This window comes from Brachyistius frenatus, unplaced genomic scaffold (genome assembly GCF_029030835.1).
Source record: "Brachyistius frenatus isolate BFR_SWC_R1_liver_20210118 unplaced genomic scaffold, ASM2903083v1 Contig_64, whole genome shotgun sequence".
Classification (NCBI taxonomy): Eukaryota; Metazoa; Chordata; class Actinopteri; family Embiotocidae; genus Brachyistius; species Brachyistius frenatus.
Genome location: NW_027210663.1, coordinates 896285 through 921383, shown reverse-complemented (window position 1 = coordinate 921383; position 25099 = coordinate 896285). Strand labels below are relative to the sequence as shown.

General features: G+C 41.7%; 2 protein-coding genes across 6 annotated transcripts; both read right to left on the bottom strand.

Annotated features, from left to right (window-relative positions):
* Positions 1–345: 345 nt before the first annotated feature.
* On the bottom strand, positions 346–2798 carry LOC138625681 (transmembrane protein 233). The gene is made up of 3 exons (XM_069706773.1): positions 2598–2798; positions 1532–1666; positions 346–1450 (listed from the first exon to the last, which is right to left on the bottom strand). Exons 1-3 carry the CDS (start codon positions 2754–2756, stop codon positions 1439–1441), a joined length of 306 nt encoding a protein of 101 aa, XP_069562874.1. The 5' UTR covers positions 2757–2798; the 3' UTR covers positions 346–1438.
* Positions 2799–4429: 1631 nt separating this feature from the next.
* msi1b (musashi RNA binding protein 1b) lies at positions 4430–24511 on the bottom strand. Of its 5 annotated transcripts, none has more exons than XM_069706642.1 (15): positions 24428–24511; positions 23957–23997; positions 23354–23435; positions 23128–23212; positions 17654–17695; positions 15822–15914; positions 12408–12456; positions 11819–11901; positions 11623–11740; positions 10077–10157; positions 7964–8020; positions 7512–7574; positions 6752–6906; positions 5788–5833; positions 4430–5686 (listed from the first exon to the last, which is right to left on the bottom strand). In XM_069706642.1, exons 1-14 carry the CDS (start codon positions 24484–24486, stop codon positions 5792–5794), a joined length of 1050 nt encoding a protein of 349 aa, XP_069562743.1. In that variant the 5' UTR covers positions 24487–24511; the 3' UTR covers positions 4430–5686; positions 5788–5791. The 5 variants fall into 5 exon arrangements, with proteins under 5 accessions (XP_069562743.1, XP_069562744.1, XP_069562746.1 ...); XM_069706643.1 differs by having other exon boundaries at positions 4430–5681; XM_069706645.1 differs by having other exon boundaries at positions 6752–6885.
* Between the last annotated feature and the right edge of the window lie 588 nt (positions 24512–25099).

The following is a 25099-nucleotide window of genomic DNA, read 5'->3' as shown; positions in this document are numbered from 1 at the left end:
GCTGCTTTGTTTTAGGGAAACTGAAGTTTGGTGCAACATGCTACTGTAAAATCTTTGTATTTATACTACGAACACCACTTTGTCTGGATGACTATGAATCCTTGAATCTCCCTTCAAGTTGAAAACACATTTTATTCCACACTGTCTGACAATATCCATCATGTTCTTTATGGGCTTGTTCCAACTCTTCATTGAAGCTATGTGACTCAGTGAAAGATTCAAATGCAAAACTCTTGAACATTTTCTGGATGTTTTGTGAATAGCTTTACAAATACAATAAAATTTGGACCTTGGTTGAAATCACAACTAATACTTTCAAAGGATTTTATTTATTTATTTTCCATTTTCACTCGTTCAGGTTCACATTCTCATTTCTTACTTCTGTCAGTGGTGTCTCAATTTCACAATTTCAAACAACATTTTCTGCTCATTTTGTGCACACCACACATGAGCTGTGATTCTCCACTAACAGTTTTCAGTTGCTGGCTTCATGGTACAAGTCAAAACCAGAGGTTTAGATGGTTCACAAAGTCTTTATGCTGATGCACCAGGGGGGCAGTGATGTGCCAGTATTTATACAATGATAAGCTGGCAATTAAGACTTTTATTTTCTCCTTAATAATAGGGCTGGATCTCATTTCCTGCAGATTATATGCTCTATGTTTAGACCTGCTACAGTGTCAGTATTACATATCAGAATACATGATCCCTCAGACGCAACAACTTGCAACAGGTGTCAAATATGGGTGCAAAATGAGGCCAGTGGGAGAAGTGAGTATAGATATGTAACCTTGTCACAGGATTTCACAATCATGTTGCAGGATCATACTATTAATTGCCTCAACAACATGAATGTGGATTAAGTCATTGTTAAGACTTTTTCCTATGTATTAGGTTAAAGCTAGGAAATCTACATTTCCATACTAGTTTTCATTCTATCTCAAAGGAAATATTTAGCTTTCAAGTGAAATTCCTTTTTCAGTCATAAAGGATTTATAGATTTGGTTTGTTTATAAGACAACATGTGAAGTAAAGTAGAGCAATATTTCAAAGATATTTGTCTGATTGCATTTGCCAATATTAGATCAAATTTGAGCAATAATCAGTTATCAATAGTTACATCAAACAATAAGATACACCAGCTGTTGTAAAACTGTTCATTATCTGTGTTTGGTTACAAAAAAGCTTTCATGTTGAAATCAGCAGCATCATTCCTTTCACGTTGCCATTACCAAACCTGTAAAAAGTTTTATTGAAGTACGATTCACACATCATCTGAAACCAAAATGTTTTCAGCAGTAAAGTGACACTCAGCCAGCTCCTGGAAAACCTCCAGAGCTGCTGATGACAGAGGACAAGCAGAGCTCTTCTGCATCTCATGATGCTGATCTCTCCATGACCTCGTCACCACTTCCACCTCCTCCTCCTCCTCAAGAGGTCACACCACATGCTGTAGAGGGAAAAACAAAGATCGTTGAAATCTTGATATCCTTCAGTTTATGTTTGCATCACATATCTGGTGTGTTCGTACCGTAGTGAAGTGCACAATGATGCACGCAGTGATAATCACAAGTCCAATGACAAATGAGACAATCCCCAGGTGGAGAGCTTTCCGACCCAGCCGCTGGGAGCCATCGTAGTCCTGCTCGTAATAACTCTTTTGGGCCTGAAAAGTGAAAGACATTACTGTAGCTACAATCTCAGTCTGCATTTATGTTGTTTTAAACAAGTATGTCCAGTGAGGAAGAAAGTAGTTCCTTACTTGTGTTTTTTTTCGTGTAAATCTCATGTAAATGCTGAATGTTAAAAAATAAATGATTCATCGCCTTCCTTTGCATCCACATGCATGCGTCACATCTGCACCTGCGTTTCTTGTTATCTCTAATTCATATTTGTGTTGAAGCAAAGTGTCCTTAGCAGTGAGAAACAGCAGATTGCTGTGCCCGAATGCCTTATCTAGTTACTCACAGCCACAACGATGCAGCAGCTGCTGCTGGCACGTCGACTCAACACAACTCCGTCGCCTCTGACAGCTCAAACACTGAGGCACATCTAAATGTGTTGCTCTCATCTAATGCTTCAACTTTTTTTAAACTTTGTGTCCTCGTGGGAGAAGGTAATGAATGTGAAGCAGGGAGCTGCAGGAAGAGACACTTAGGCTTCTTCAGTTTGAGATGAGACAAAATCATTGTGTAAAACATTAGTGTTGTAGTTATGGATGTAGTTTAGTACTGGGCCACAAATAGAAAATATATTTGATCTGAATACACATCAGCAGAAGCACGTGTTAATTATGTTGAGAAGAATAGAGAAGTGAGGAGCCTAGACATAAAATTTACACAATAAAAATAACAATTTCTCAGTATATACGAAATGTTAGATCCATATCTGACAACAATCAACCATCATCCCATATGGTCCCTCGTGTTTTTCCCAGCGGTGACACTAAATTATGCATCCATATGTTGTGACACATGTTGACTGATCTTTATTCACCGCCAGCAAACAGCTAAACCTCACATATTATATATTATCCTGAAACAATTAATGCAGATAAAACAGACGTGTTCAGAAAACTCAAAACTGTCAGCACTCACCAGCACAGAGAAAACCAGCGCCACAATATTAATGGGCCATGCCGGACAGAAACAGGTGAACATGGTGAGACAGAGGTAGTTCCTCATAGGGGGACTCTCCTGAGCCTCAGCGCTCTTCATGAAGTCAGAGCCACCATCCAGTGAGGGTTTGGTGTTCATGGCTGGCTGCGGTGAAAGGCAGAGAGGCGAAGCAGCAGCTCTGAGACGCTGGGAGACTGGAGGTGGAAACAGAGGAGGGGAGGCAGCAGAGCAGTGATGATGGAAGAGAGAAATCAAGCAGCAGAGAGACATCAGAGGGACACAGAGGCAGAGTGGGGAGCAGAGTCATTTATAACACATTTATGCCTCAGTTTAAATTCAAAGTAAGTTTTTACACATATTTCTTACCTATTACGTATTTATGATGTCTAGCCCATTTACAGTAATTTCTCACACATGGTAATGTTGTACATATCTATGGTAACTGATTACACATGGAGGCTAATTAAGGGAATTTTTTTAATGAATTCAGTGTAAATTTATAGCAGTTTGGTAGAAAGTTATATTCCTTTGTAATTGTAAATGAACATGAATTTATAGTCACAGAATCTATTATTTTGTGAGAAATTTGATGCAATTCATGAGAAAATCTATAATAATTTGGAACAAAACTAAAAGTAATTTAAAACAAACATTGTTTTACAAACCTACATTCATTTAGTGCAAATGTATTGCAAATTCTAGTAATTGTACAGTTCCAACATTTTTTTTTATTTTTTATGTTGGTATGCCGGATGTATGTGGCACAAAAATGTGTAAAAAGCTTCTCCCCTACATAAAGTTAGGACTCTCCTGATCAAATTGTGCAGATGGCAGAACACCGTGCAGCTCGGCACAGCAACACGCCAACACGTCAGTCCACTACAGCTGTGTCAGTGTCACGTTTTACATTTAGGAATACAAAACCACGAGTGAGGGTTCGGCACAGATTTCTTAAAATAAAAACCACATCCCTTTCTCACAGATTATCTCCCTGGTCTCCTGGGTGTAAGTCCACACAGACATACACACACACACACACTCCACGGCTGGTGTAGAATGATGTCAAAAATCCTAAACCTTCATAACTATGTGATAAAAATTTGCTTAAAAAAATGTTCAACATTTTCTTTTCTTTAAGCAAAATTTGCAAAAAAAATTGTATACTCTGCTCAGTTCCATAACCCTTATAAAAAAAAAAAAAAAATTTAAAGTGCAAAAAAAAAAATCAAACAGGACACACAAAAGTGGAATGTTTTAAAATAATTTATTAGGAATTTTAAAAAGTGTTTTTTTTTTTTCCAAAGGAATAAACATGACAGGAAAAAGAAAATCAGAAAATGTTACAGTGTTGACAAGATTGTTATGTTTCAGTGAAATCAGAATCAAAGTCTGAAATACCATGGTAGCTCGCAGTGAGAGCAAGTGTATCAAAATGTAAAACCTGGTATTTTGTAGATCCAGAGTGCTTTGTTCTTAATCTAACATTCGAAGGAAAATACATTATCGTGATCGGCCAGTGCAACATCCTAGTAGCTTTGAAAATAATTGTTTTGGTCTAAAAAAATAGCTGTCACATTGCTACAGTCTGTGACCTCCAGTGGATATGCAGTGATGGATGTGAGAGTGGGGGGCATGACAGGTGAACAAAAGTTAACAAAACCCCAACTTTTCTGTTGGAAAAGCCACCTTTCTAAAAGGTCCAACCATCCACACTTTAACATCGATGTTAATGTAATAATAAAAAAGTCAGATTAAAATTTCACATTTGCAACTGAGGAACAACCCCTTCGCCCCCCCCCCTCCTCCCCCCCCCAAAAAAAAAATCCAGCACATGGCACATTGGAAGCCAATGTGTACAAAACCATATGACATGCTCACACAAACCTCAACACAACCTGCAGAGGGAATCAGTCCTAAACAGGCTAACTGTGCATGACTGTCCTGCACGCTAGTCCTTCATTTTCCTTCACAAACAATCATCACATATTGAAAATCACAGTTAAAACAACAATATGATAAAGTAAGAAAACAGCATGATTTTTTTCCCCCTCTCCTGACAGAGGAGTGTTTTCACACCCTTATCTCCCAAAAGTAATAAGTGTTGTTTCAGACTCAGCCTCTCTCCTGCCGAACTCAAAGCTGAAAGTGTTTCATCTCCGAGGCATCTTCTGAATGTCACATGACACGTCATTTGTAAACGCCTGGAGAGAAATGCAGCACATGGCCGGTCTAACATAGACAGACAAACCGAAATGTTCTTGACCTCCATGTGACGCAATCATACGTAACAGTCAAGCTTTCCAACACATGAGGATTTCTCCAAAAGCATCCCGCCTCCCGCCTCCCACACACCAAAATGAGCAGAACCCTCCCACCCACAAACCAGTTGTATTTACAATATTTTACAGAATTGTACACCTCATGAGGGCCTACTGTAACTGTGACTAATGACCTCCGTCATCTGACCATTATTAGTGTAACATGTCATTGTTAAAAACCTACCAAGATATACATTTAGCGACACATTTTCAAGAAATAGTATTAATCCCAAATGTTAAAATTCAGTATGAACTAGTGACAAATATACAGTTTTTTTTTCCAGTACATTACAACTCCTGACCTTCAAACAGGCGTCACCCGGGGATTTATCTCCTCCTATCTCAGAGAGATCAGGTTTAAGAGGTCAAATAACCCAATAAAACACAGCCAAAACAGATCATGAAATAACGCAGCCATCACAAAAAACAGCGAGGTAAAACATAACAGAAAAAAAACACCAAAAAATACAGCATCTGAATGTGTTGCTATTACATGTAGTCATAACATTTCTCGCTCCTTCTGTGAATTTTTTTTTTTTAAACACTTTTTTTTTTTTTTTTTTTTATCCAACAAAGTGGAGTTTAGTGAGGTGTCAGTAGAGTCGACGTAGATGTGGCTGACACCAGAGATGGATTGGGGGGGGGGGAAGGTTCAGCCATCCCAGCCGGAGACATGGACTGGACAGAGACAGGCCAGATCAGCTCCAAAGCGGTTTCAACTCCTTCCAGCTCTCAGTCTACAGCTCTGCACTGACACACAAACCAGCCGGATTAACTCACAGGTTGGGTGAAACCAAACAGTCTTACACGTCATACTTTGAAAATGGCAGCGAGCACGAGGACTGACTCACACTCTCAGTGATAGCCGTTAGTGAAGGCCGTGGCAATCAAAGGGCCCTGTGAAAGCAAGCATGCAAGGTTAGAATTCATTTTCACTGTTAGACAATAATGCAGATTTTGAGTTCATCTATTATATGTAAGTAACAACTGAATCTCTGATTATTGTCCTTCTCTCAGGTTATTATAATCCGTAAAAAAAAAAAAAAAAAGGTTGTACGGTTGGCTGGAGGTTGCTGTGTCCGTTTCTACTTTTTCTTATTGTGTTATTTACAAAAAAAATGTGTAGATGCAACATCAGCATCAGTGCCTGAAGCTTTTAAAGCATTAGATAAGCAACAGATCATCAGCAGACGGTTAGCTCGGCTTAGCACAAACACTAAAAACAGGCGGGAACAGCGAGCCCTGCTCTGTTGAGGCCTACCAGCACTCTTAATAAAATGTTGTCACTGCAACTGTAAAAAAAAAAAAAAAACTGTTATGTTAAAAACAATGTCATATAAAAATGGTAGATTATAGTTTTTAAAAGGTTTTATGTGAATGACTGTTTTATAGATTGGCGAAGGCCAGCTGTTTCCAGTCTTTGTGCTAAGCTAAGCTAACCAGCTGCTGGGTGTAGCCTTACGGTGCATTCATGAGCTACTGGAAAGTGGGGAAAGTTCAGGCCTCCAACTGGGAAAACTCCCACCAAAATTCCCAGATGCCTGAAAGCATGAGTGAGGTATCAATCTTTTCATCTACTTCAACTTGCAGTGATGTACAGAGTTCAACAAGCTTTGCAGATGCTCTTTTGTCTACATCATCATCTTGTGCCCTCAATTGGAAATTCACTTCAATTTTACAAAAAGAATTAGAAGCCCTGGACTGGATGTAACGGACGTTTCACCTGCAGCTTCAGCTCAGCTATGGCACACACACACACACACACACACACACACACTAATCAAACCCAGAACTCAAGTAGCGATGATAACTCACCCCCAAACTATGGCTGAATCCAGTGCTCGGGGCCGGGCTCGCAGCACTGAGGTAACTGCTGACGGCCGACTCCTGACTGGCGTTTCCATAAAGGTCCGCCATCGGACCCGGGCTGCTCGTACCTAAAAATCCACCTGCGCGAGACGGGGTGGAGCCTGAAAGCAATATAATGATGTCAGATTTCTATTGTTGTAATATCTGCAAATCGAGGGTTCTTAGTTTGATTAAATCACTTCAGGCAGAAAGCGCTTTGAGGGGGGGGATGACTTCAACTCATGCATGTCAGAATCTATGGCTCTGAAGTGTCAGTACCATAACTGTGCTGTGCATCGATTGACCACATTGTATTGATAAATGCTCCATCCTCCCTGTTTCACAATAACAAATGGCCCGCTGCTAACAGGTATCTATATTTTAAATGTTCCAGAGACAAAGAAAACGTCACCCACTCTCCGCCATCGCTGCTTCAGTGTCACAGTTAAGAGAGCACTGACTAGATTAAGGGAAAAACACATTAAAATGTAAATTTTCTAACCTATAAGGATTTAAAGTAATTTCTCAAATCTGTCTTTCATTGAATGCGAAAAATAATTTGATGTCATTTTAAGCCACACTAGCAGCACAGTTTGGAGTAAAATGTCTCAACTAATGGACGGATTGCCATTTACCATGAAACCTGTAAAACGAACAACATTCCCGCCAAACTCAGCCGTAATTAGTGCTCATTTTAATTTCTCCATCAACCATCAGATGTTCATACCTCTGACTACTGCGGCGGCGGCCGCCGCCGCTGCCATTGGTCCGTATGCTGTGAGAGGAATGGCTAAAGAGATGGAGAGGAAAAGATCCGGGGTAAACATCCTGGTTTGGAAGCACATGACAGACAACTGTATAACTGAAGGCCTCACTCCAGTGACCGCAGAAAATGTATCAAAATTTCATGTATATAAGAAATAAAAACTGCCAATTAGAGTACTGCAGACTATCATACTAAATATTATTACATCATATAGAAATGAGGTCAGCGGAGGAAGCCTTTAAAACAAACAACTTTCCCCAGTACTGTCAGCAATCCTGCCTCCAGATAGAAACCGAGGAGGACCGACAAACACAAACATGCAAACCAAAGAATGATGAGGTGTTGATGCTAACGTGGCGTGTAGCAGACTGACAACATGCTGCTTGTAAAGTCCAGAGGAGGGACTGACTGACCTGTGAGCTCAGGGGGGTGGGGTGAAGTCAGAAGGGGAGTCCTCTCTAAGTGGAACTCTAAAACAGAAACATCAGAGTGCTGTTGAGACACACACCACCACCGCCAGACACACACAAACACACAAAGGCAAGGGAAACACCTCAGAGGTGAGGAGGTACAAAAGCAGGGCTCGAGGAATGCAAACAGGAATTAAAGGATGCAAAGACGCTTTGTAGTCCAAAAAGTGAAGCAAAAAAAACGATACACCGTAATCATTCTGAAATAGAAAAAAAATAATAATAATAATAATAAAGCAAGTGATACAATTTCGACATACAAACTTCAATTCAAAGGAGTGCTTTCATCATTCAAAAAGAAAGTGTCAGGTTTTTCTTTGGTGGACGTTTAATTTGGGAATTATGTCCCAGATCAACATCACACCCTCAAACACTCGCACAAGCTAAGCAGACACATTTCCACTCCCTGATATTTACAAGCAGCCCTTTACACTCACAGTGTTTCGTATGCTTCTATGGAAACATGTTTGTATTTGTGACAGTGTGTCTACTGTCAGTAAGCGTTTGCATAAGATACAGTTAAATTAATAAGAGCACTGACATAACCTGGATTCTCCCCTGATTAATTATTCAATATAGGACACCTCTCCATTCAACAACATCTCTACCTGCTGCTCAGTGAATTCGTCCACTTTTACATGCACATCTCTCATCTCATCCTTTGCATCCATGCATGATATTGGATTTTTTTTTTTTTTTATATATTTTCAACTCTATCGGCTGATTGTCGATGCGGATATTTGCAAAGATTTTCTTCCACCTAATTTCAGAAAACATGAACTCTCTCCTGTAGTGCAATTAACATTCTTATGCCTACTCTTATTGTAATATCAAAATGTTCACATTTACTGAGCAAAAGAAGAAAACTACTTCTACTTATGTTACGTAAAAGATGCCATATTTGCTATTTTTCAAATAAAACTGTAATATTCATCCTATTTAAAGTTCCCCTATAACTATGTTTTATTCTTGTTATACAGTTGAATGTTGGAGCTTCACTGATAATTAGAGTGATGTATGTGCAGAGTTTGACACGACTGTAGAAGACTGTTTTCACAATCATTTGCTGAAAGTGCAAAGTTCCTCTGTGCTCATTAAAAATCTAATTTTAAGAGGTGGGCTTACGAGCATGATGTGTTGTGACATCACAAACAGTTTGAAGGCCAATCCTGATCCAATTAAACTCTCACGAGTGTGCTGTGGAAAACTTGAATCCTCCAGTGCACATGCAGAGATAAGACATCTTCTGTTCAACAGTTAGACTTTAGAAATTAAATATAGTTTTAGATTCATTGATATTCAGTCAAATTAAAACAATTAAAAAATGAGTGAGTAGAAGCAGACGTCATTTTAAGGTTTCTTTTACACAATAATTTTTTTTTTTGAAAAACTATATCAGATACAAATTAATATTCAAAGTTTTTGTACATACAATTTAAGGCATAAGGGGAGGGAATCTTTAAGCAGCCTCACATGATGTTCTCCCTGAGACAATCCTGACAATCGCTGCAATCAAAGCAATTCTGACCTATTTCACGAGGTGTAAAACAAATAAATAAAATGTAATGTCTTTCCACAGGGATCCTGAAAGTACAACTGTACAGTAATGTCAGCTGACCGAGAGAACATGAATATTTAGACATAATCAAAGCATAATTTTGTCTCCCTCCATATTAGCATAAATGTTCATCTTGGCCTAATATTTAATTTTAAAGTCTTTATCAGCACTGACATGCTGATTTCATCATGCATCCCTATGTATGAAATCTCTGCAGAAAACTGGAGGTTCAAGCTGCTGCAAGTCATTTCGTTTCTTTTAATAATATTAAAATTTCTTTGATCTCTAAATGTGTGGAGTCTACAGAAGATGCAGAAATGTGCTTTCATTCCATCACAAATAACCAGTGAGCTGAACTCCTTTTACCCAGCACCACACATTTTCAATGGTGAACATTTCGCATCTGCTAACTAAATATGGCTGTGTATTCACTTCTCAGTTACTGTGACAGAAACAACTCGGAGTGTATCAGGAGCAGAGAGTGTGTGTTGCGATTACCAGGGAACTGGTAGGTGTATCCAGGAGTGAGGCCAGCATAGCTCCGACTGGTGTAGGTGGCAGTCTGGAAGCCTGGATAACCTGTGGGAGGAAAATCACAGTGAATATCCAGATCATTGCGATACACAGAGAACGAGACATGCTCAGATGTGGGTGTGTGGGTGTGTGTGTGTGTGTGTGTGTGTGTGTGTGTGTGTGTTTGTGTTTTGTTGTGCTGCCCCCTAACAGGGAAGCCTTGTACAATCTGTGACATGCAGGTGCATGATATTCTACACCTGTGGTCTGGATTTCTTCACAAGGACAGGGGCGAGCAGCTTACTGTCTTTGTCTTCACTTTCACTCTCAGCAGAGCACATTACACAGATTTCCTTTGTATGTAACCCAACACCCGGAGAGCCAACCTCAACACAGCATTCAGAGGATTAACAATAATGGTATCTATTACAAGCACCGAGTTTACACATGTTTTAATGTTATTTATTTCTCCCCAGTGTGGAGGAAAATCCCTTTATCTGCACTGGCTAATTAAAGAAGTGAAAATACTAAAGAAGTAGTTCTCTGACTGAACAGTAGGTGGTAGCATTGGTGTGGGTTAGATTCAGATAAGCAAACAGGTCCTTACTGCTGTCAATGGATGTTCAAGGGTATGAAAATCTCAGAACTGCTAAAGGGCCAATCCACTCATTTTATACCTGATCTTCAGTAGGTGAAGAGACAGCCTGAGAAAACAGTTGTAAAATGACTCTTTTGGCTCAGCACAAATCTTCCCAACTATTGACAAAAAAGTCCTGGTGTTGTCATGGTGATGTCATCAGAGTTATCGCAGCTTGAGCTCCAGATCAACAAATTTTAACAGAAAGTTACAAACTGACAGTAAAAAGTTTGAAGGACGTTTAAAGTAAGGATATTTTTCTCTGATGCTTCTGTTTGGAACTCTCTCTTTTTTATATATATATATATTTGTCACTCTTAACTTTAAGGAAATGCAAAACTAAAGTAATAGACGTGATGTGTAAAATTAAAATGTGAAACTAGTTACAACTGCAATACAAAATACTGTATTAGTGTAATGTATCAGACATTATTAAATCACTAGCAGATGAAGAGTGTTACATTTGTCGTATTGAAGAAAATATATTGTATTTGCCATTATGTTACATATATGTTGTGGTTTTCTTCTCTATCTAATCCGTGAGCAGTAAACTCACAGACACATATCTGGAGCGATGGCCTGCTGTAGCACCAGGGAGCAACTAAAGGTTAGGGGGCCAACATCAGAGGCCATGGATGCTAATCTTTGCCAGTCAAAGGAATCTAACCACCTTCGGTCCTAAATCCTCTCTTGTCTAAACTCTTCGGTGTAGACAATCTTAGCCACGAGGTGGAGAGTTACAAGCTGAGGTGAGCAGTCTACGTCAGTGGTCAGCTTTCTCCCCATGAAGCGCCATGTGACCTTTAAGGCAGCTGGGTTTTCAGTGCAGGAGTAGTTATTGTCAGGTTCAGGTGTGCAGCCACACGCTTCCTGTCCTGATCGATATTAACTTACCGAGCATACCGATGCCCAGCATGAAGGCGTCCATCCCATAGGGCATCACCCGAGAGCGCCCCCTGGCCGAGCCGGTGGGGGACATCACCTCCTTCGGCTGAGCTTTCTTACACTCCACCTGTTTCCAGACAAGACATGAATCAGTGCTCCTCATTTCAACATGACGTTGTGTTGTGTTATAAATCAAGCCGCTCACCATTTTGTTGTTGATCTCGTGGAAGTGGATCTCGCAGACTTTCTCCACCACATCCTCGTTCTCAAACGTCACAAAACCGAACCCTGATGGGCACGAGGCAAGTTCATGAGTAAAAAAAATAATAAAATCACACAGTACGGTGGAATTAGACAGTAGGCCTTTTTCTGTCCTGTACTGCAGCTAGTAGTCGGCAGTAATTAGTGCTGTAATAGCCGCTTAACACATTTGCCCCCCTCCCCCCTCTCTCAGTGCTGCTATTCTGCACTCATCCTTTCTTCCCTCCCTTCCTGGCCAGAAGGCCCGGGCAAAGCTGGTAGGCTGTCATAATCGATCAATCCCAGGGTGGGGGGGAGGTGCTTAAGGAGGCTTTATCCTGATCCCGATTAACGGACTGGCTAATTAGACTAGCCCCGTTCGTCTCCTCCAGCTCAGCCCACAGGAAGGAGGCCCGTGGGGGGAGGGAGGTGGATCAATAGACACCCAGCCAGGAAGGAGTGGAAGGAAAAGAAGTGAATCGAGGAAGAGAGGTAGAGGGGAAGGCAGGTACACAGAGAATAAATGGACAGATTGGAGGGTCGGTCCATCTCACCTCTGTGTCTGTTGGTGGTCTTGTCGAACATGAGCATGGCATCGTCGACCTGAAGGGAGACAAACAAGACCGTTTTTATTTATTTTTTTATATGCACAGTGCTCTCCCTCTCTCTTGCCACACGGCATATTGCCTGACCTCAGCCCTTCTCAAGTTCTGCGGGGAGGCTCAGCAACAGATGGACAGAAAGGAGGGGGGAGAGGGCGGGAGGGCGACTGGAGACGAGCGACAGGTTACAAAGAGGAGGCCGAGGGGGCGAAGGCAGCTCGATATGTTGAAGTACTGTACAACAAGCCCTGGCGCTAAGATGTGGCTAACAGACTTAATGGGTGGCATAAAAAGTTGGGCTATGCGTTTGCTGTTGAACTACCCCAGTCACAATCCTTCTAACAGAGAGCCCATAATCCCCCTCTCTCCTCTCCAAAGTTTGACGTTCCCATGGCAACTGTACAAAAAGTCCTAATAAAAAAAGCTCGGGCCAACATCAAATATGCTTTATGAATGGTGGGAGAGTGCCAGAGAGACAAAAAGAGGGCCGCAAAGAGAGAAACACTGACACGAGAAAAGTAGCCGGTCACAAGCAGCAGAAAGGTGAATCCTGTGGGCAGGTGGAGACTCGATGAGAGGGGAGAGCTGATAGCGAGAGGAATAGCGACAGGTGGAGATATGGTGAAAGAGAGCACAGAGAGTTCTGTAAGAGAGGGAGAAAGAAGAAAAAAGAAAAAAGATTGGGTCAAAGTGGGAAGGGAGGAAAAAGAGGAGACAAAGGGAGAGGGAGAGGGAGAACAAAGAGGCCTGGAGGCTTTGTTTGTTGGCACAGTCAGCCATAATTCCTCCTCCTCTTCTCCCTTTGACCTCTCCCTCTGGCCCGGCCTCCCTTTATAGAGCAAAGACACAGGTGTCTATTCCACACACACACACACACACACACACACACACACACACACACACACACACACACACACACACACACACACACACACACACACACACACACACACACACACACAGTTTCTTATGTCAAAGTTGACCTACTCTTTCTCTCTATCGCTGCTTTTTTGTCTTTCCCCTCTCTCTCTTGTCACAAGCTGACATGTTTATACTCTGGTCTGCACATAAACATTTGGTAAATTAATCTGAGCTCTTGGTCTATAATAAGTTTACTGGACATGGTCCACTGAATAATTTGTCATAGTCACATCAGAGTGTCAGTGCTAGCACAGTGTGTGTGTGTGTGTGTGTGTGTGTGTGTGTGTGTGTGTGTGTGTGTGTGTGTGTGTGTGTGTGTGTGTGTGTGTGAACCCCCAAGGGCAGTTTGCCGACAGAAAGGTCAAAGGTGAGTGAGGAGTGTCAGTGTGAAAGGGGACCTGTTAGTCTTCCTCTTTACTTGCAGCCTGACATTTTGCTCTGCAACTCTCTGCAAAAAAAAACAACCCTTCTTTATTTTTGACACTTTAATCAAACAGAAGAAACTCCCCAGATCAATCAGTGATCGAGGAGAGCAAGGGTCAGGAGTGCAACAGCCAGAACACGCTTCATGCTACAGACCCATGATTTACCCAGACTAAACCAGACTTAACAAGGCAAACACACAGACACCCTTACAACCCCACCATGAGCTAAAACCACACGCAGTCCACAGGACGCTATCGCAACATCACAACAATGTCAAACGCCGCAAACAGAGTTGATTGCACACCACTGCTCACCATTTTAAACACCGGGCATTTTAACGGCGTACCGCCAAACAATATTCCCTCTCATCCTTTTTTTTTTTTTCCCCCCACCTCTCATCTTCCCTGTTATCCCCTGCCCATCCCTCTCCGCACTCCTTTGTCCTCACCAGGACGGGACACAAAAGGTCCAGTGAGGCAGTCTAATCAGGAACTTCCATGGATGGCTGGAGCCTACATTTCACCGTCCATCCCTCGATATCTCTCCCGGCAAAAATTCATCTCGACGTTATGATTGAGGAGGGAGCACGGAGAAACTGGAGGCTGAACCTTTTGGCGCTAAAAAAAAATGAAGTGCCACGCCGTCGGAAACGCGGCGGCTAAAATGGACTCTTCGCCTCTTTGACTTTGAAAAGTTTCAAGGGCTTTCAGGTGCAGAATGACCATCTAAAATTTGCTCAAAAAGTTTGGATGCTTTTTTTTCTTTATATTGTTTGTTTGTTTTGAAGATCCACCAAAAGTGACCCAGCACCTAAATCACACATATTATTGAGCAGTTTCACATTAGAAGACAGAGAAGCGTGAACAATCCCGAAGCGTCCAGTATGCAGATAACTTCAGAACAAACTAACAAAATATTTGTCCAGCTTTGTATAGAGGCATAATGGCCCTAATAATCCCCCCCCCAACCATCCAACACACACACACACACACACACACACACACACACACACACACACACACACACACACACACACACACACACACACCATCTTTGCCCCAGTTCCCTCTCTTACGCCTTCACAAGCCTCTCTCAGTAAGGCCCTCCCTCACTTGTCAGTGCCTTTGTCAGCTCATCATCTATTCTCTGCCCCATGCCTTTCACAGTCTTACAAAATATATAAAAGAAACTTGGAAAAAGTTTAAGTAGAAAAATATCTTAAAAATACAAATATATATAAAAAAAAATTGAATGATGACTGGTAAGTTTACAGGTTTTTGAGAATTAGTCAACTTGTATTTATTGCTGCTAAACTCCCGAGTTGACCCCCACCCAACACACTCATGCTAACACCCCCCCCCCCCCGAACACCACCTCATCCCTCCTCCTTCAGAACAAAACCCCCTTACCCACAGAATTACTTGGGGACAATGGGCAAGCCAGGTCACCACGGTAACGGGCCAGGAGGGGGTTTGTGGGTAGGAGCAGCTGTTACATCAGATTAATTCAGATTCTGATAATCCCTCCTCCTTCCTCACCATCACCACACACTCACTACAAAACTTTTCTTCCCCCCCTCCTCTTCGAACCTCCCACCCTCCTCTTGCTCCCTCTTCCAGTCCCCCTAACTTCGCCTGCTGCTCCCGGAGCCTCTCCAGCCTCGTTATTTTTTCTCCTTCCTACTCTCCTCGAGCCTTTTCTCTCCCTCCTTTCTCGCCCTCCTCCCCCTCACAGTAACTCCTTCACTTCCAGGCAACCGCTTGACTCAAAGTGAAGTTTTTCTCAGAGAATTCGTGGTGAGTCGGAGTCGGCAGAGATGGTGGGATGTCGTATTACGTGTTTCAAAGCTGTTGATTTGTTTCAGCACCGATTCCACCGAGAAAAACTCATATGAGTCCAGTTTAATGGACAAAACCATCCTTATTTTGATGCTCCTCCACCTTGCAGTTATTTTGTCACAAAATCTTGACAACAATTTGACACCACAGCAACTCCATCGCTCTCTTAAACATCACTCACCTTCCCAAACTGGTCAAAGTACTGCTTGACGTCCTCGATAGTCGTGTTCACTGACAGGCCTCCTACAAAGATCTTCTTGGTTCGAGTCACCAGCTGAAACAAGAGGAGAGGCACCGATGAACCAAGTTCATTAGAAATACATGCATTTGTAGCTCACTATATATATTTATTATACTTGAATACATTCAGTGTTTGGTGTAGCTGGTAAACAGTACCACATCAGGAATCAAATTACTGCATCCAAAATCAAAACATGTCATTACTTGTCTCACTGCTGCACCTCAATACACTCTCAAACATTAGTACAGTAGTTTGTGTCCTCATATTAAAGTCTAATCGAGTTGGGAAATAGCAGGAAGCTTAATTTTCTTTAGGACCATTAAAACATTAAGTCATTAACCCTTTAAAAACACACCTATTTTTTTTAGGCTTCTGCTCAAAAATCGCAAAAAGAGTATATCTCTGCAACCACAATAAAAAAAAAATATATATATATATATATATATATATATATATATATATATATAAAAAAAAACTATTTTTAATAATAAAGGGAACATATTTTAATAATAGTTTGTTCCCTGGCCCCCAATTGGGGGCCTCTAGGGCTTAAAGTTCAAGAGATGTAAAGGAAAAGTCATAAAACGTATTTCAGGGTATTACTGCTCCTAATATATTGAAAAAAATAACACTTTTTAAACTAGTCAAAAACAAAAAAAGATGATATATTGTTTGAGCAATCAAATCAAAGCTGTTACACTTTTTCCCAACTAAACTATCTGTAAAGTGTGTGTGTTCTTGGGAGAAGATCAAACAGCACATGCAAAGAAGAACTTTCCACTGACTAAGCGTAACTATGTTAAATAAGGATACACGTGTAATATTTATGCTTCTTGCGTGACTAAATTTGAATAAATGTCACTATTTCCTGCAACGGACACAAACCCAATCCTGTGTGCAGCAAACATTTGACACCTGCAATTATTCTGACTTCTTGCATCACTTTCACTTCCTCACACAGCAGCACAGTTTTCAGCGTTCCTACTTGCATCCTATAAGTTTGTCTGATGTCAGCAAGCAGAGAAAGAAGTGACTGTTTTTTCTTAGCATTCAGCGAGGAGACAGAAACGAAAATAAACAGGTTTACTCACTGGAGTTCTGTCCAAGTTCTATCACAATATATTAACACTGTGATTTCATAATATGGACAGTTTCCACGACAAAGTGCTTGTTTACTCTTGATCCGACAGTCGGAAACCAAAAGATACTCGGCAAAAAACAGCAGATAATCAGCTGTGACAAATCAGTTGATTCCATTTCGATCATTTAATTGATTGATTAATGGATGAATCACTCCTACAGTAATGAGCTCCAAAATAAGTACCATACATCTTTTCTCTAACTCCAGCCATGAGTTTGTTTCCATTAGGACAACTGCATCACTGAACACTTAAAAACTAAAATCCATGTTTAGTTCTGTCGAGTATTCGTCTTAACTTAATGTTTTTTTGTGTAAATTTGAAACAAACTTAAAGCACAGTTACAAGTAGCATTTAATATGTTGTCTGTCTCAGTGTTAATGTTAATAGAAAAGACAAAGGGCATGACAGGACAGGCTTTGAAATACTACGCAGACGATTAAGTGTGTTAAAAAATACTGCGTGTACTTAAAGTTGTGAAGCTTTTTGTTAACACATAAGCGTTTGGTGATGTCAGCGGTGCTCATGTTCATCAGATTAAGAGGCATTAGCCCAGATAAGAGACCGAAACACTCAACACACACTAACACTGCTGCAAACAATGCACAACAGGAGGGATACGGTTCGACTCACCTTGGGCTGGGCTCTGCGAGGGAACGCGACCTTTGGATCGATCTAAGAAGAGAGGGTACAAGAGAAAGAGAGGACCGGTTAGTGATGTGCCACGACACAGTTAGACCAGCAACCTGCCGCCTTCTTCCCTTCAGCGTACTCTGATATCAGACCCTCATCTTTCAGTCTTAAATAAAGTCAACAATGAAGCTGTAATATATCCCCGTTATCTTCTTGGCCGAGCACATGTATTCACCAGTCTACGGTCAAAGCTAGGATGTCAAAGACACCTGTTTTTTAAAGCATGCAATACATGTACCTCTCTGTGCTGGAAAACATAATGACACCATTCATAAATTACATCACATGCACAGAGCGTTTTCAAACCAACACACTTTGTCATCAATACTTTCTTACTGTGCAGCAGACCAGGATCTGATGACTGCCTCTGACTACTAGAGTCTGAACACTCTGCTGAATCTGCTGCTGCTGTTAGGTGTGTGTGTGTGTGTGTGTGTGTGTGTGTGTGTGTGTGTGTGTGTGTGTGTGTGTGTGTGTGTGTGTGTGTGTGTGTGTGTGTGTGTGTGTGTGTGTGTGTGTGTGTGTGTGTGTGTGTATCTTCTAGTGATGTGTGAACTCATGTAGCTGGTCATCATTATGGTTTGAAGTCAGACCTTCAAATTGTGTTTGACTAAGAACCAAAGACTCTGAAGGATTGAAGTAACATTTAAAAAAAAAAAATGCAATTTTGGTAGCAAATCAAAACCATCAAAGCTATCTTGGTTAAAATCTTAGTTTATAGGATACTCAGCCCTAATGATTAGGAAATATAATTTTTACTATATATACAATATACTGATTTGACAGATTATACTGTGGGACTTTTACTCTGAATTTCAGTTATAACATTTTTTACAACAATTCTGGCTGCAACTGATTTTTAGCATAGATTCATCTCCTAATTGCTTTTTTTTTCCTTTTTTTTTTTTTTTCAAATAATCAATTAATTATCCAGGCTATAAAATGTAGATTTAAAAAAAAAAAAAAAAAAAAAAAAATCCCCTTATAGATTCTCCAAAATTCAAACAAACTCAGTTTATAATGATTTTAAACGGAGTAAAGCAGCAAAACCTAATATCCAAGAAACCAAAACCAGTAAATGTTTGGTCTAATAGATTACTCAAATGATTAATCCATTGTTCAAATTGTTGTCAATTAATTTTCTGTCAATCAACTAATCACTGCAGCATTAGTGTCTGACCAGTGGCTGGTCACTTCAGGTTAGTTCCTGCTCTGCATTCTTGAGTCACACATCAGTAGGTGTGTTTGTGTCTCTGTGCACAACGTGTGTGTGACGTGACTGTCTGCAGGGTTTTTGTATGTATTTGCTTGTGTTTATATTCCAGTAGGTGAATGGTGTTCTATGCACATGCACCCACCACTGATGTGCTTGCACATGTATATAAGCACGCATATATATGTGTGTGTGTGTGTGTGTGTGTGTGTGTGTGTGTGTGTGTGTGTGTGTGTGTGTGTGTGTGTGTGTGTGTGTGTGTGTGTGTGTGTGTGTGTGTGTGTGTGTGTGTGTGTGTGTGTGTGTGTGTGTGCGCTCAAGGGGAAATGCATGGGAATGTCCAGTGAACCCCTGCCTCTCTCGTCACCACCATGTGACATGTGATCTCCTGGAATCTCACACAGGCACCACAATCACAAACACACCTCACCTCGGCGAGGGGAGCCGGAGGTGGAGGACAAGTGTGTCAGAGAGAGAGTGAGAGAAACGAGGAGGGAGAAGAAGACCGGAGCTGTCAATCACGCCACGCTGACGGCGGATCCGACCAATTTTTGTTTGTTTTGTGTTTGTATGTTTTTGACTTTCTCCACTCATCATCCTGTACGCTTTTCAGGTGATCCGGATCTTCGTCTGTGCTCTGCGGTTCCTTATGTTTACACCCAGGAAAAATAGCAGTACAACTCTTTTGATAATAATCTCAACAATAAAACTACAGAGACAAAAAACAAAACAAAACAGTGTGCCCATTGAATGTCACCCAGGTTAAGATTGGAGAGAGAACCACACCATGCCATGAGGAAGCAATCATAGACAGGCTGTAAAATTGGAATTTGAGACCTCTATATTAGTCTATACTGGTCTAATAGAGCTAAAGAACAACTAGACTACACCACACTGTACTGCTGTTACACTAATAGATGGTGAGACAGTACAGCGCTAAGATTAGTCCGTAACCATGAGAGGGTAGAGTTGAACTACAGTAGAGAGCTAGAGCCTCTATGGTAAACCACATGCGTTTACCACAGTCATTTCTGATAAAAGTCGACATCACCGCAAGTCTTTTCTTTTTCTTTTTTTTTTACTTTCGTTCTAGAGAGCAGAGTAAGAAGACTATAGGCTAAAACTGGAGGATCAGATGCAGAGTCTACTGTTTAGTTTCTATGGTGGCTAGACTACTCTGATAGTCACCTCCGGTCACCAACCCTCCTGATGTCCAACACTCCTGTGCACATTCAAAAACAAACAAGACACACACACACACAAACAAACAGAATCAAACACATGGCAGCACACAGCACATCCGTGGGGGGAGGAAAGTGAGGACGTTAAACAGATAAAGTGGCCGTGTTCATGGATCCTTTTTTTTTTTTTCGTAGACCAAAATGAAAAGATATGTTTAAAGTTCCCCATTTGCACAAAGATATGTCTTGACTTATTGTGACTTCACTTGTATGTTTGCTTTCACATTTATCTACTGAAGAGGGGGTGGGGGGGTCATGTTTCTTCATACTTACCTAAAACCAGACTTTACATACAAGTCAATCAAACCAATCGTAGTCCAACATTGAAACTTTTAGTGCACATACCCTGAGATTGGACTTTGTTGTGCCAAACAGTTCGTTTTGAAACATAATTAATTGCACTTTCATAAATTTGGGCTTTTTTTAACTTTACTGAGATGATTGAACTTTTTGTGGAAAAACAACATCGGACACAAGTTATTATTCCATGCAGAGTATTTTTTGCGTCATGAACACTTTCTTCTATATAAAGACATTTGAAAAGCCTCAAAGATGCCGTTCAGAGAGAGGTCTAACCTCTCTGCACTTGCAGCAAGGTAACAGGGAAAAAGCTGAACATAATTCCAAGAGAGGTTTATGAAATCAGGGCAATCCCCTTTGACCAACTATGCAACAGTTGGCTGAGCGTGCAGCCTGTCACAGCCTGAGCTGGGAACACACTTAACGCAACATGCCGATTGGGCAGCGCTCAACATCTCTGAGGAACAACTCAAGCTTGTTGACTCCAATCCTATTAGTTAGCAGAGCCATAGTAATCACAGATGGGGTCATCCTGCACCCCCTCCCTTCTGTCTTTCCACTCGGGCCAGTATGGAAATGGTTAAGGGGGTCACAAATATGCCCGATGCAACTGCAAGAGCTGTGTGACTTTGTTGTAAAACTCTCCACGGTGCACCTCGGAGCTGCAGCTGAATGGAAACTTTGTCCCACAAAGGTGCAGTTTGCATCGGCCGTTACAAACTTTACAGATAGCAGGAAGCCGGGAGGGCACCCAGAGGGGCAACTAGCCGAGCAGCAGTTATATAAATCACAGTAAAACCTGCCTACTTGTTCTGGTCAAAACCAGACTGCATCTGTCCTTCAACACAATAAGTACCAATAAATTCCTCTGCGGCACTGTATTTGCTCTTTAGCCTTTCTGCTGTGCAAAGCTCTGTTAATTCCAGTGCTGGAGCGGTTCAGTCGGTCACAGCATGGCACATTCTTTCTGTTGCCACTGGAGAACTTTTCTCTCCCCTCTCTAACAGGATAACCTGTCTGCATGAGAGAGAGAGGGAGAGGGGGGCAGGGTGAGCGGTCTAAAAAGCCTACTCTACTCACCATCCAACCCCTGTGGCTGATCACTGAGCCCTCTCCACGCCAAACACACACTCGCCACAGCCCTAACCCAACGCCACCGACACACCCAAGACGTGCCAGCCCCATGGGGCCCCGCCAGGGCCCACGAGGCCGTGCGGAGATAACATATGCACATGTTAAAAGGAAAAAACATACTTAAAAAAAAGGAGAAGAAATCATCGTCTATGAAGTCTGCGATGAATAAACGTAATAAGTGGCTTATTTGGAGAGGCGACGCGAGGATAAACTGTCAGTAGCATGACCTCCACTCCCTCTGAGTGGTTATGCAGTCTTGATTTCTGGTTTCCAAGAAATGATTGTAAATGATGTGCATTGTTATCTTTTTCTTTTGTGACAGAGCCATTCTTCAACTGTGGAAAGCGGGAGGGGGGGGGTCACTATGGAAACAAACCCCATGGCGAGTTAGTGGCGACCAACCATGATGGCGCTACTTGTCATAGCTGTCGTGCCTGCAAGTGACACTACAGCAGGGCACTCGGGAAACCAGAAAAAAAAAAAAAAAATACTAGAAACTAAATTCAGTTTGACTTCTCTATCAAACAACTTCAATCCTCTTTAATCTTGGATTCATAATAACAGAAATGTATCATTTCCTTGTAACTTTTTACAGCAAACAACCTGTTATTTTTTCTTCTATTTTTCCTTCTCCACCAGCTCCACTTATCCTCCAAAGATTCGAGAAGGTGCATCCACAGAGCACAAAAGGGGAAAGAAGAAATTGCCTCCCCTCATTTCAATACAGTCACTAACCCACAGCCATCACCACTCCCACTGAGGAGAGAGGCGGGGGCACTGGTCCCTATGGCGACCAACGGGCCACATTGTTCCCAGACCGGCCCACATTCATTACTGACAAAAAAGACACTCACACACACACATACACACACACACACACAGTCACACACACTCTGCAACACAGGCGATTAATACATTTCAAGTTACGAGTCACACAGGTGAAAAGCGGGGCCTGAATGCATCATGCTGACTTTATCATCAGGCGCAGTTTTATTCCCTCCTGAGATCAACAGGAAGCTCACAGGAGTTGGATTGTTGCTGCTTCACACCTTGATGGTTTCAGGTTGCATTTGCTCGTTCCAATGAGAAATTCCTTTTTGGGGTCAATTCGACCCCTTGGGGACCAAAAAAAAAAAAAAAAAAAGCATAAAGAAAGTTCCCTCCTCTTAGAGGCCAAATCAAAGATTGGCGGTGAATGCAACCCTGTCCACTTCCCCTTGTTTCTATGGAAATTAACATTGGGTAACATTTTCCTGCCTGTTTGGCGACAGAGAGGAGAGAGAGAGAGAGAGAGCACTTTCTCTCATGTGTCTCCACCGTCGACTTTATCATGTAACGTGCTCACATCCGAGGTGCGGCGGCGGACACGGACGTGGTTTGAGGGGAACATCAGATTTGTGGAACCTCAGTAAACACACTCAAATGTAGCAATGTTACACCTCTGTGGCGGATTATTGGAAAATCCACTAATCAAACACTGAGCAACGGGATTAGCCGGAGGTGGGAAGTAAATACAGAGAACTCACTGTTTTGGAGTCCAACTCGTGCCTGGTCTGGGCCAAAACTTTATCCACGCCGGCCTGATCAACAAAGGTGACGAATCCGAACCCTCTGCAGACATCAGGAGAAACAGGTATTACTGACACAGGAACTGATGTTGACATGTAATGATATATTATGAGCAGCGCGGAATCGCGGAGGTCAGATAAACTTTCAGGTCCGGCGGAGAAGCCGGGCTCACATCTCCCTCACCTCGAGCGCTTAGTAACCGGATCTCGCATCACCATACACTCCTTCACTTCGCCGTACTTGCAGAAGTACTCCTTCAGACCCTCTGGGAAACAAAACAAGGTGGAAGGAAGACACATTCACGCATGAAACAAGAGGCTAACAACTTTTTGATGAAAAGTTAGAAAGGAGTTAGACAGCAATGAGTGAATCTGCTGAGATTTATTTTTCCAAAGTTGATATATTTTTTGAATAAATCTGTCAAACGTAAAATGAGCATGACTCAAAACACTTAAAATTAAAAAAATAATTCCAACTAAAACTCCTCACCTTATTGCAACCTGAATAATTTAAATTCAGCCCTTTTTAATGAGCTTTTAAGAATCACTCATTTAGATTTATATATTATTCTATGGTAGTTCTGAATGGGTGCATTCATTCTGGAGCAGGTTTCATATGTAACATTCAAAAACAGAGAAAAACAAATAAACAATTTCAACGTATGCAGACAGAAATACGAAGATATACAGCTTTTCAAATAAGTTTCTATTGGTTCAACTAATCCATGCCAGGCTTTTTAAAGTCATGGTGGCCTTTCAGGAGAGCTAGTAGTGGGGAAAGATTTACCTTGTGTTGTTTGCCAGCTGAGTCCACCTATGAACATTTTGCTGCGGAAAAAAAAAAAAGAGAAAATATTTATATTTACAGAGTCAACAAAAGAGGATTCAGTGAGTTTAACGTTTAGGCGGCTGCACAGTAATGAAGAAGTTGTTAAAAGGGTAATCCTGGAGCTACAGACAGATTTTCAGTGTATCATCTCTGATTTTACATGAGCTGTGTGTGTGTGTGTGTGTGTGTGTGTGTGTGTGTGTGTGTGTGTGTGTGTGTGTGTGTGTGTGTGTGTGTGTGTGTGTGTGTGTGTGTGTGTGTGTGAGAGAGAGAGAGAGAGAGAGAGTCTGGCTGCAGACCAGAATCCCCGCGCAGAATAGCAGGTTTGTTTCTGAGGTGTGTGTGTGTGTGTGTGTGTGTGTGTGTGTGTGTGGGTGAGCACACAGGGACGAAAGAAAGTTTTTAAAAAACTGAAGTTTTTTCCGTTACCAGGGGTCGTGGGGGGAGTCCGTGGTGGACAGGCTGCTCTGGCTCCCTTCCGTCTCCATTCCGTGTCCTTGCGGTCTGTGACTGAGCGCTGTGTGTGTCCGGGCCGAGCCGTGCGGGGAAACAGGCGGAGAGTGAGTGAGAGGAGCTGGGCGGGTTTGGCCCGGGGTGACAGAGAGTGGAGCGGGCCAGATGCAGGCTGGGACAGACTCCACCTCCTCCAGTCAGTCCCCTCTGCTGTCTCTTTCATCCCACCACCGGGGCACGCGGCTCCGGCTGCAAGTCTCCTCTTATCAACGCCATCGCTTCCTCTCCTTCCTTTCAAAATAAAAGTAGCTTTCGCAAACGCTACAGGGACCACGTGGGCTTTTATGATCAGGAATAGTTAAAAGTCTTCAGAAAAAGTTGTAAACAAAAAAGAATGAACTTCAATTAATAATGTGCATTAAAATTGAAATGCAAAACTGCGGGTGCATGAGTGTCCAAAGTGCATGTAAAATAAATGCATGTAAACAATAAGTACTGCTAATAGGCTATTTCAAAGTAATTTCAAAGTAATTGTCGTACTTAATTACAGTCTCTTCAGTGAGGTAACCAACAGTTGTAAAACATGATTAGGACTCCAATAAGTGCACATTTCTTTTCAGTCTCTTGAGTCAACTAAATAAATACCTA